The sequence below is a fragment of the Carcharodon carcharias genome, chromosome 4 (assembly GCF_017639515.1).
Source record: "Carcharodon carcharias isolate sCarCar2 chromosome 4, sCarCar2.pri, whole genome shotgun sequence".
NCBI lineage: Eukaryota > Metazoa > Chordata > Chondrichthyes > Lamniformes > Lamnidae > Carcharodon > Carcharodon carcharias.
Genome location: NC_054470.1, coordinates 152,989,879 through 153,002,412, shown reverse-complemented (window position 1 = coordinate 153,002,412; position 12,534 = coordinate 152,989,879). Strand labels below are relative to the sequence as shown.

The 12,534-nt window shown below is 41.1% G+C and overlaps 1 protein-coding gene across 1 annotated transcript in view; it reads left to right on the top strand.

Annotated features, from left to right (window-relative positions):
- fam151b (family with sequence similarity 151 member B) overlaps positions 1-12,534 on the top strand; it is a 33,355-nt gene that overhangs the window by 12,368 nt on the left and 8,453 nt on the right. Inside the window, exons 2-4 of the mRNA XM_041186804.1 lie at positions 3,610-3,732; positions 5,453-5,618; positions 7,792-8,009. Coding sequence (XP_041042738.1) covers positions 3,610-3,732; positions 5,453-5,618; positions 7,792-8,009 — 507 coding nt within the window. The remainder of the gene's footprint in view (positions 1-3,609; positions 3,733-5,452; positions 5,619-7,791; positions 8,010-12,534) is intronic.

The following is a 12,534-nucleotide window of genomic DNA, read 5'->3' as shown; positions in this document are numbered from 1 at the left end:
GTTGCCTGGACCTCTGGAGTCCCCCAGGAATCTCTTTAGGCTTTTTCCTATTTCTCATCCACATGCTGTCCTGTGGCATCATCACAACATCAGGGATGGATGAGGGTTTTGGCAGCGGATTAGCTGAGACGGTGGCAAAGTCAGCTCATGTTACAGAGGTAGAAATAGGCAATCTTAGTGATGGCATGATTATGAGGTTGGAAGCTCAATTCGAGATCAAATGTGGCACCGATGTTGCAAATAGACTGGCTTAATCTCAGACTGATGCCAGGGAGAGGAATGGAGTCAGTAGCTAGGGAATGGAGTTTGGAGCACGCTCAAACAATGGCTTCACTCCTTCCAATATTGGAGGAAATTTCTGCTCATCCAGTACTGGATGTCAGATAAGCAGTCTGTTAATTTAGCAACAGTCGAGTCAACAGAGGTGGCGGTGAAGTATAGCTGACTAACTTGAAAATTAATGCTGTGCTTTTGGATGATGCCACCAAGGGGCAGCATGTAGATGTGAAATAGGAGTGGGCCATGGGGACCAAGCTGATCGGATAGTCTCAATCTTAGTGACAAAGGAGTCCATGTTGGAGGAGAGGGGTTTAAGAATATGGTTTGCAGTAGAAAAAAGAAGCCGGAGGCTATCTTTGCATTCCAGGATGATAGTAGTGAGCAGCATTAGCAGAAGGCAGCAGGACCAAATGTTTTTAAGTGGTCCAGCCAGATCTGGCAGTGGATGGCCAAACTAGTTGTCTGCCAAATCTATTTAAGTATGTTCCTTGGACTTAAGGAAGCAGAGATGAGGTCCATACCAGAGGAATGGCCAGGGTGAGAGAAAGTAACATCATCTTTTGTGGCTAGATGAGAAATTTTTATTTGATAACACTGCATTAAAGGAGCTATATGAATTCAAATTGTGTTCTTGCTTTGCTTTTCTTGGCCTATGGGGTTTTGACATTACCTTTGTATTTAGCAACATCAGTTGTATTACTGGAGTCAGACAGGACCTGGCAGTGGAGCAGATGGTCCATCTTTTGCAGCTCATCACCATTGTTGCACATCACTGAATTAATTAATGTCGTTGCTTTACTGCAGCTGTGCAAGGCTTTGATGAGACCACACCTGGAGTATTTTGTGTAGTTTTGGTCTCCTTTCCTAAGAAAGGATATACTTGCCATAGAGGGAGTGCAGCAAAGGCTCACCAGACTGATTCCTGGGGTGGCAGGATTGTCGTATGAGGAGAGATTGGGTCAACTAAGCCTGTATTCACTGGCATTTAGAAGAATGAGAGGGAATCTCATTGAAACATTTAAGATTCTGACAGGGCTGCACAGACTGGATGCAGGGATGCTGTTTTCTCTGGCTGGGAGTCTAGAACAAGGGATCACAGTCTCAGGTTACAGGGTAGACCATTTAGGGCTGAGATGAGAAATTTCTTCACTCAGAGGGTGGTGAACCTGTGTAATTCTCTACCACAGAAGGCTGTGGAGGCCAAGTCACTGAATATATTTAAGAAGGAAATTGATTTCCAGACACTAAAGGCTTCAAGGGATATGGGCCGAGAGCGGGAGTATGGCTTTGAGTTGGAGGATCATTTGTGATCATATTGAACGGCTGAGCAGGCTCAAGGAGTTGAATGGCTTACTCCTATTTTCTATGTTTCTATTAATTAATGCAGATCTTTTTAAGCACTGTTCATCTTCCCTGTATTTCTTAGACATTCTAGCACAGAAGGGGCACAGCACACTTGTGCCAATGCCTACTCTTCAACTTGTAAGTCAGCTGTAACTCAATTGTCTTGCCTCTGAGTCAGAATGCTGTGACTTCAAGTCCCACTTTCGGGCTTGCGCACAGAAATCAAGGCTAACTAGTGTAAAGGTCTGGCACATATAAAGTTAATGTAAGACTGAATACAGTACTGCTCATACAGTGATGCAGGAAGGCACATGATCCAGAGCCAGGGATCTGTGTGGTGTTGAGCAGAGACGTGTGTAGACTTGACCATGGAGACAGTTCCTAGCCTGTACCCTTTACTGTACATGTGTAAATAGTTCTAGGAGTTAATAAAGGCTTATAGTCAACCTATGGAAGACTGTGGAGACCTCAAGACATACCGTTCTGTAACCAGCATCTCACAGCACTAACATCTCCAGTGGAGTACTAAGGAAGTACTGCACTGTTGGAGGTGCCGTATTTTAGATGAAAAGTCAAACTGAGGCCCCATCTACAGTAAAATAAATGCAAAAAATGCTGCAAATACTCATCAGATCTGGCAGACTCAGTGGAGAGAAAAACAGTATTAATGTTTCAGGTCATGACTTTTCATTTGAAGCACAGTCAGGTGGACATGAAAGTTCCCACAGCACTCTTTCGAGGAGAGTTCTGTCTGCTGCCCTGACCAATATTTATCCCTCAATCAGCGTTATAAAAACTGATTATCTGGTCTTTAGCATATTGCCATTTGTGAGATCTTGCTGTGCACAAATTGGCTGCCACAGTAGTGACTGCACTTCAAGGAGTACTTCATTGGTTGTAACACATTTTAGGATGTACTGTGATCATGAAAGGCGCAATACAGTTACAAACCCTTTGTTCTTTCTGACTGTGGTTATTTACTTTAATCCTATTTCCCTAGCCTCCAAACATTTTTTATATTTTAAGCCCCTATTCAATTTTATTTAAAAGTTACTTTATAGGCTGTGCCTCAGTAGCCACTTGTGATAAGGTATTCTAATGTCTTAAGTGTCCTTTGTGGAAAAAAAACTTCTCAACCCACCCTCCTTTCTTATTACTTTAATGTGTAGCATTTTTGGGGGGCCTGAGTACTACGATCCTGTAGAGACCAGTTAAAAGAAAGGAATTCCCACAATAGAAACGAACAAAGGACAAGATTTCACTTTTTAAAACTTTTACTAAGATCAAACAATTAATAGGCAACAGATACAAACTAAAGAAAAAGATAAACTTCATTAACTTTAACCTATGCTTTGGGCGCGCATCTAGTTTCAGAGGGCAGATCAAAATCTTCTCCCAGCTCTCCTGCCAAGCTGAATACTTCTCGCCACACTGGATTAAATCTTTGAGTGTCCATCACCAACTGCTCCACACTCACTATGTCTTCCAGATGCAGTTATCATCAGTATAGCACACCTCAACAAACCTCTGTTCCTTAATTCTTCAAGAGCCTTGTCTGTTCAGTTCCCTTCCTTTTGAACAGAAACTGAACTCTTAAAAGCATCCTGCTTGGTCTTTAACACAAGCAATTCTTTCTGCTTCTCTGCAGTAGCAGCTTTTGTTCTGAGTGTGGCCTTCTGAGAAAGGTGTTAGAAAACTACAGCTCAACACCTCAATGGGTTTTTATTTGACTTTCCCTTCTCAGCTCTGATCCCCATGGCAACCTGAAGTCTCATGGGCACTTCTCCAAACTCAGGTGTTTACCAGGAACTCACCACCTCCCTTTTCAGAACTATTTGTTTTACTTTTGAGTGAAAGGTAAATTTTAAAATATAAATGTCTTGTAGTTCAGCATTCATGAGATAAGGACGTGAAAGGAAAACACAAATGTTATTTTCTTCCTAATTGCCTTATCATATGGTAAAGTAAAGCTCTTTTGTTGGTTAGGTGGAAGTGAAAGTGCAGTGGAGTACTTCCTTAAACAGAGAAGAATCCGTTCAAACGATGCAGTGGAAATCATGTGGTATCATGCCGCCAACAGAAAAGCACAACTGGAAGAAGCATTGAAGAGTAAGATAATATCAGAGACACCGAGGAAAAACTATTTTTTGTGTACAGTAGTTCTTTTGCTTCAGAAAAAAAGGGTACTGTTCTGTGTGAATTCTTTGCTGCACCAGTCTCAGCAAGACAACGTTGGTTCCAGCACCCTTTGAGCAAGGGATAGCATCTTCTAAATGGTTTGGCGATTGGGCTTGGTAACAGCTATGGTAACCCATATGAATGGGTGAAAGCCAGAGAGTAGATAAATTAATAAAAATAAAACTTAAATTGGAATGTTGACTTAAAGAACAATTGTTTTGGTCAAACCTAAGCATTGAACCGCCATCCTGTCTTTTCATAAAACAGCAAAAGGTTCAAGCAGAACAATTTTAGGATACCGTTAACTTTCAGAGGTGAATCTCTTGTAATATCAGTGGCAAAAGTTCAAAGAAATATTTTTGTCCTAATTTAATTTTTTATATTTAGGAATTTTATTTTGATGGCTATTTTCAGACTGTTGTAATTGGGAAACACTTGCTGTCAGCGTTTTAAAATGCAACTAAAATATTTCTAAGATACATAGCAATACAGCTGCGCTAACTTGCTGTTTAGATACATACAGTTGATTTGGATACTAGTTTTAATAGCATAGTGATTTGACCAAGCCTTTATGTGATCTTTTGTAATACTTGGTCATGTATCCTCCTAATTAGTAACACTGGAGAAACGTGCACTCCTTCATTTACACTCAGGTATATTTATTACAACATTAATGTGTCATTGTCCTTCTGTAATGCCTTGTTGGTGGAAAGCAACATAAATATTTTGAGTGCTCAGCAACGTATATGGCATTTGTTTGGAGTATTCATGAATATGTTGGTTATAAATCGGAACACAAATCAAGATTTTCTGAATACCTAGAATGCTCCTAAGGACTATAATTTTAAAAACTCTCAAATGGAAACTTATGCTGTTGTACCTACAAATGATCTTACAACTTGTTTTTAACTAAATATAACTGAATGATTGATTGCACTGCAATTTTCAGATTGATATATCTTAACCAGCTTCAGCTTCACAAATGTGTACTAATTCTGTCATCACAAAGTATCCTCCTGGCTGTTAATATCCACCACAGTATTTGAGCTGGCAAAAGAACTCCAGAACCAATCCACCAATACTGTAGATTAAAATAAAACCAGAAAATGCTGGAAATACTCAGCAGGTCAGGGAGTATGTACGAAGAAAGAAATAGAGTTAAGGTTGATGACCTTTTCAAGATGCTATCGACCTGAAATATTAGCTCTGTTTTTCTCTTCACTGATGCTGCCTGTCCTAAATATTTCCATCATTTCCTGTTTTTATTTCAGACTTCCAGCATTTGCAATATCTTGCTTTTATTATACTGTAGTTGATGTGTTTATATTTTTAAAAAATGAATACAGTGGAGATATAGACGGGAATCTCATCTAGAGGTTTCAATCTTAATTATAAATGCTCACAGTTTAAACACCTTACAAGTTTTTCGAGCATTCTCATACCATTGCTGGGGTACCTGATATCAAAAGTAAACCTCTTGGGTTCACTGCTCCAAACAGAATAATGGAAGATGTCTAGAGGTTTCCTTATAACACTAGAATCCTAGATTGCTGTAGTGGTCTCTGCGGCTGACTGTTACTTAAATGTATAAATGAGATTTGCACTTTGCATCCACGCTTAAAAGATGCATTATTTTTAAATTCATACGCAGGTGATGCACATATGATTGAAGCAGATGTTCTTGTTGGGAGCCAGGGGTCACATAAAAGACAGCCAATCATGGCTCATCCTCCTGAAAATGATAGTGACATCACATTGCATAATTGGTTGAATGAGGTGCTCAAATCAGACAAGGGGATCAAGCTGGATTTTAAAAGGTACAGCCACTAAAATGTTTTATAATTTTCAGAGATAATTGATTTTGGCAACAAACCCTCTTTCATCCAATTTAGTAGAAGGCAGCCTTAGGCCTTATTTACTCAAGATGATGTTGAACAGTATATATTGAAAACACTTGTTTTGTGATTTGTGGAAACAAATATAATTTGTGGAAATCTGGGGCAGCATTTTCCCCCAGTCGGGGGGGTTGTGCAGGAGCGGGCATGAGCAGATGGGTTCCTGATTGGTGCGCTCGGTTGGGGGCGGCCGCCATTTTACGTGGGTGGGCCAATTAAAGCCCCCCAGTGTGCCATCCGCCCTGAAGCGCAGTGCGTTCCCTGTGCGGGTGGTGGGGGGGGAATTCCCTGAGCAGGTCTCTGCGCTCTTTTGCATGTGTGTGAAAGAGCCCACAGATCTCCCTGAGGCAAAGTGCTGCCTCAGGGAGATTGCTTCATCTTTAAAAACTGTGCTAAATAGAGAGAAAAAAAATGATTGACATGTCCCCTCGTGACACTTTCACATGAGCTGGGACATGACAATGATTTTTATTTAAAAATTTCATAAACATTTTTAAAACCCTCATGAAACCTAATCCTGCCCGTGGATAAGGTATCATGTTTTTTTGGAAGCCCGCCTGGGCTCCTGGCCTGCCCATCAACCTTAAGGTTGGACTGGCAGGTCCATTGATTACTTCAATTACTTCATTAAGGGCCTTAAGTAGCCATTGACAGGTCGACGGGTGCGCAGCCAATTTGGTTCCATGCCCGCCGACCTGAAAATGTAAATGACGTGGGATAACATCAGGGTGCCCGCCCAACGTCATTTTATGCGTCAGCAGGTGGGCCCCATTCCCACTCGTCAACCTAAAAGTTCACCCCCTGATTTCCAAAAAGGGCACTTTTAAATCCTATTTTCTATAAAGGATAGTAAACTTACCAATAAATGAAAAGGAAAATCAATGCAATGCAGAGGGCTAAGTTTGGGGCAATACAGACACAAGCTGTTTCTGCATTTGCCCATTGTAGTTAGTGATAGCCAGCTTCTTTACTAAAATATGACCTTGTTTTATGGTGTAATTGAGTTTCTCTAAAATTAATTTTGAATGAACTTTTTAAAAGAAACTGATCTCCAGTGGCATTGCTTACTAGTGTGGCTGTCATCTCCCATATGTCCATTGCTAAGGTGCTTCCTCTGAGAAGATATCAAAGCAGTCTGCGCTCGCACACAGCAAGACCTGGAAAATATTCAGGCTTGGTCTGATAAGCAGCAAGTGACATTTGTACCAGGTGATGATCACCTCCAACAAGAGAGAATCTAACCATTTCCGCTTGACATTTAATGGCATTACCACCATCAAAGTCCTAGGGATCACTGTTGACCGGAAAGAACTTGACCAGCCATATAAATACAGTGAGTACAAGAGAAGATTAGAGACTGGGAATTCTGTGGCAAGTTACTCACTCCATGACTCCCAAAGCCTCTCTGCTTTAGTGCAGCTCCAACAACACTCGAAACTCTACACCATCCAGGATAAAGGAGCCCATTTAATTGGCACTCCATCCAACACCTTAAATGTCCTGTCCCTCCACCAACACCACACCATGATTTGGGCATCATTTACAAGATGCACTGCAGCAGCTCACCAAGGCTCCTTCGACAGCATCTTCCAAACCTCTTACCTCTGCTAGCTAGAAGAACAAGAGCATCAGGTACATGGGAACACCACCACCTGCAAGTTCCCCTCCAAGTCACACTTTGTCCTGACTTGGAAACATATCTCTATTCCTTTACTTGTCACTGGGTCAAAATCCTAGAACATCCTTCCTAATAGTACTCTGACTGTATCTGCACTTCGTGGACTGCAGCTGCTCACTAACACCTTCTGAAAGGCAGTTAGGGATAGCAATAAATGTTGGCTTCACCAGTGACATCAACCTCCCATGAACAAATAAAAAAATGTAGTATGACTAGGTCCTGAGGTCAGTTGGAGAATTTTTCTACATTTCTCCAGATTTATTGTTGCTTGATTCCTTTTGTTACGGCAAGAAGGTGCATCCTCCTCCATTTTATCTCCTAGAAAGAGTCATAAGTTGTGTGTGTTGTGTGAGAGTTCACCTCAATACTGTGAGGTGAAATTACTTGTAGTAAAATTAAATTCTTTGTCATTGGCAGTTTATCGGCTGTGGAACCTGCAATGAAAATGTTAGTATCAGTGAAGGATCTTCTCACACGACCAGTGTGGATCAATGCAGATATTCTTCCTGGACCAAATGAAAGCAGTACTGCAATAATTGCAAATGAATTTTTACACACAGTGACCTCATGCTTATCAGATGTAACACTGTCTCTGGGATGGACAACCAGTGAGTTGGTTGACCAAAGAATTAATGGTAAGGATACTACATGGTATAAAATAATTTGCATAATAACTTATTTGTCAAGCATATGTACTTCATTTATCTGCTTATATATGGACATGTCTGCCATGAATGTAATATGAAGCTAGGTTTTCAGAGAAATTAGTTCACTGAAAGCTACTGTGAGTATGATATCATTATTGTTCATCTCTGTCATTTCGATAACGTTGGTCAAATATCAGACTATTTAGCTTCAGATTGTTATTTGGATATAGTTGTCATTGTCTAAAATGGCCATACTTTTATTACATTGCAAAACCTTATTGATGTGTTAGTCATACAGAATGGGATACAATTGACTATGAAAGGAATAGGAACGAAGACTTGATAAATCAAGAAATAGTGGTTAGGTAATGTCAAGATAGATCTTAAATTTTATAAATACAGGGAGTTAAGAAGTTCCATAGTTTTTCAGTTACAGAGAGATCTCAGTTTCCATATTTGGTTTCTTTGAAATGTAATCTATTTTATCATAATTATTTATGTGTAAGTTTTGTGATCACTGTTAACCATCCATCCCACCAACCAAAAGGCTTTAATACTCCAGTTCCCAGTGGACTTACAGTTAGCAGATTTTCTGTGGTTATACTCGCAATAAAAGGATTGTTAGTTTGACAACAACAATTTCCAGATGATTCAGGCCAAGTGGGTTTAAGCCCAAGCTTTAATATACATTGACTAATGACAGTATTGGATTTGACAGTATTGCTTTTAATGGCAAGCAATTAATACAACCTGTTCCCTCTACAAAGTCTTGTTCAAGTCAGTCTGACTTATAATCTTCACTGTTAAGGCAAGTAGACTTCCAGATATCCAGAGAGCGCTCCTGCTTTAAAAGGATATATGCTCTGTACTTATATACTTTTCAACTATCTTGATCTGCATCCATGCACAATGGTAAGTGTAAGTGCATGTTTGCTGAGGCCACTTATTGATGTGTTTATCTTGCTTCTCTTGGGTTCCTATGACATGGAAAGAAACCCATCACTATATATTTTAAAAACTTTATACTTATTGCTATTTCTTTTTAAAATTTGCCTTTTTTCTACTGAACAAAGAAAATTAAGATGGCCGCTATAAGTAACCTGATCCCTGGGTTGGCCCTCTGTCTGAGAGCTAGCCCAGGTGATTCAAGGACAAAGTAATTATTCTCTCAGTTTCTGGAATGTCACACCTTGTTATCCCTAGAGAGCTACTAACAGATTCACATCACGTCTGAGACTGTTCAGATCAATTTCAAAGGGAACAACGGGAATGTCATTTGCATTTGATAAGCCAAGTCAGTGGGGTCCGCTGAGACAATGGCTTCTCAAACACCAGACCCTCAACATAGATGGCACCCCTTTCAACAACTAATGACCAAGACATTATCAGTCCTGAAACTAAAGCCAATTCCAGATGCTGGATAAACAACCCTTTTGAAGCATTGTGGAGAAAGAAGGTCACATGACCCAAGCCTTCAGCCTTTTGGACAGTATAATATTACATCTCTTGAATTCACAGCCAGAATGCTGTTTTAACATCCACTGAACAGAATTCCAGCAGCCAGGCTGGGTAAGCAGTCTCAACTCCACAAAGCCAGCTTGATTCTCTGATTAACGCCTGCCAAGTGGTCTTAACACAGAAAAACCCATCGTGCAGCAGCATCATTCGTTTCAAGGATTTTTGTATTGTTGAACCAGCCAGAAACACGTTGGAACGGAACCCCACCATGAAGGAAACACCCTCTGGACTCTGACTTTGGACTCTGGAACTCACATGAACTAATATTCATTTTTTTGTGGTTTTTATACAGTAAAGCTCCTCTTCTCCATGCCCTTTTTATTGTGGAGTCAGAAGTGGCGAACACTTTTTTTCGATTTTGAGCATGTAAATATAAACTATCCTTTTGAGTTAATCTTAACTTAAGTTTGCTATGGATTATTAGTAAAATTGTATCACAAAAATCAATGAGGGATTGGGAAAAAACATCACCGCCTATTCTTTTCAAAACACCTTCTGCTTACGGACAGGTGGTAAGGGGGAATCAGTGCAGTTTGAACCCAGAGAGCGCTCTAGCTTTAAAAGGATATATGCTCTTTGCTTATATACCATTTGACTACCTTGATCTGCACCTATGCGCAACAGTGAGAGTAAGTGCATGTTTGCTGAGGCCACTTATTCAGGTGTTTATCTTGCTTCTAATTTGTGACCCTTCATCTCTGTTGTACAAGCTGTTCTATTGTACTTTAAATGCTTATGCCAGTTGGCCTTGCCAGCTTCCATATGTGGTGCCTCAGCAGCTTCCTCCTTATCTCAGTATGGACCATCACTGGACCTTGGCGTATATCATTTTCTGTCTTTTGATTTTCCAAATGGACTTTGTTCATTTCCCCCTTCCTCCACATTTGCACTCCTTCCCTGTTTTGATTTAGCCACATCACTTCAAATTCAATAATTGTTCAGACTGCCTTGAATGCATTCCATGCACTTGTCCTCTAAGCTACTTTTTTCCAATCTGGTTTGCTCAGTCTATAAGAAGATTAAAGTCCTCCACAATTATTGCATTATTCTTGTTAAATGCTCCTCTAATTCTTGATCTATACTCTGTCCAACACTATGATTACTGTTAGAGACCTATAAACTATTTCAAGCAGTATTTCTGCCCTTTGTTATTTTGTATGTTCTGATTTTCTGGGCTAAGGTCCTTTCCCTGTATTGTCTTTATCTCATGCTTTGTTATTAGGATTACCCCACCTTTTTTTCCATTTTGCCTATCATTTCTAAAAGTTCGCTACACTGGAGTGTTTGGTTTCCAACCTTGGTCGCCTTGCAACCATTTCTTAATTTTGGCTACTAATCAAACACATTTATCTCTATTTGTGTCATTAATTCATCCATCTTATTATAAATGCTTCATGCTTTCAGCTATAGAGCCTTTAATTTGAACTTCTATCCCTGACATGGCCTTAGTTGTTAATGTCCCTAATACCTTGATTAAACTCTGGCTGGAATTTTCCCTGAAATGCGCAAAATCCATTAGCTGGCAGGAAAAACAGTGTTCTGCCTGCTGGCCATAATGGCGGCTTTTTGAGGCAAATCGTCTGCATCGGAGCTCATTAATTATTCATCTGTGGGCAACATGCCTTTCCCGGCCCTCCAGAGGACAGCCGCTAAGGCCACCACAGACAACAGGGCGTAGCGGTCAGCAGGCTACCTCCAACTTCACTGTGGATGTTGGGGGAACACCAAGACATAGCAGCAGGATAAGGAAAGTAAAGAAGCTGTAGTAGCACAATGTTGGCATGGGTGTTAACCACCTATATGTAATGTTCACACATGTAAATAGACTTGCAATCATTTCATATCTCATCTTGTCTATGCCTCCTTATGATGAGCTGTGTTACTGTCAATCATGTGTGATACCTTGGTTCCTGCACCCACTTATTGCAATTGTCTCTATCCTGGGCCTCCCTTCGTGCAATGTGCTGCCATCTTACCACAGTGAGTGTCCTGTTTCAACATAATGCTGCATATCAGTAATGCCTGCACCTTCAAGTTAAATATGCTTGTGGAACAAACATTGTTCCCAAGCCTCGTAGGGTCCCGTCATATACGTTCTTGGCTCTGAACGATTGAGACTGGGTGTTCTTTTTTTAATTCATTTACAGGATGTGGGTATTGCTGGCTGGGCCAGCATTTATAGCCCATCCTTAATTGCTCTTGAGAAGGTGGTGATGAGCTGCCTTCTTGAGCCGCTCCAGTCCACATGGTGTAGGTACACCCACAGTGTAGGGAGGGAGTTCCAGGATTTTGACTCAATGAATCTGAACAGTATATTTCCAGGTCAGGATAGTGAGTCTTATGTTTCTGTGTCACCATTGATGTAGCACAATATGTGTGGCTGCATTGGTTCTGATGGATCTCCATGAGGAGCCTTGCCAGATTGAAGGCATGCAGGCATCAGGCCACTGAGGATCGTGCAAGTGTCCCTGCGTCTTGTAGGTGCTGTTGCGACTTGGATTCTGGATGGACATTAAGGCAGCACTTTATGATGTCAGATGCCAGAATGCTCTCTTCCAAGTAGCAGCTCATTTCAACACATGCCCTCGAGGCTTGCTCATCCTTCACTATCAGGGCTATGTGAGCATTCTGTGCAACGATGCACTGTCATCTGGAAGTCCATAGGTGAAATTAGAGGAGTAGGTATGCTGGCTCATGATGGAGGAAATTGTCCAGGAGGATCCTCAGTGCATCTTGTCATGCTCCTCCTGAAATCTGCTGGCACTGAGTGCCTCATGAGCACACCTACCTCATCTGACCCTTGCAGTGGCCTCTTCACCTGCATCCTCAGCTCCAAGACCTCATCACCATCATCCTCTTCAAGATCCACCTCATCAGAGGAAACATACAGCTCCTCCATCTCGTCAACTGCCAAGTCCTCCCCCCTTTGTAGCGCCAGGTTGTGTGGCGCGCAGCAAGCCACAATGACGCGTGAGACCCCCTGGGGAGTGTACTG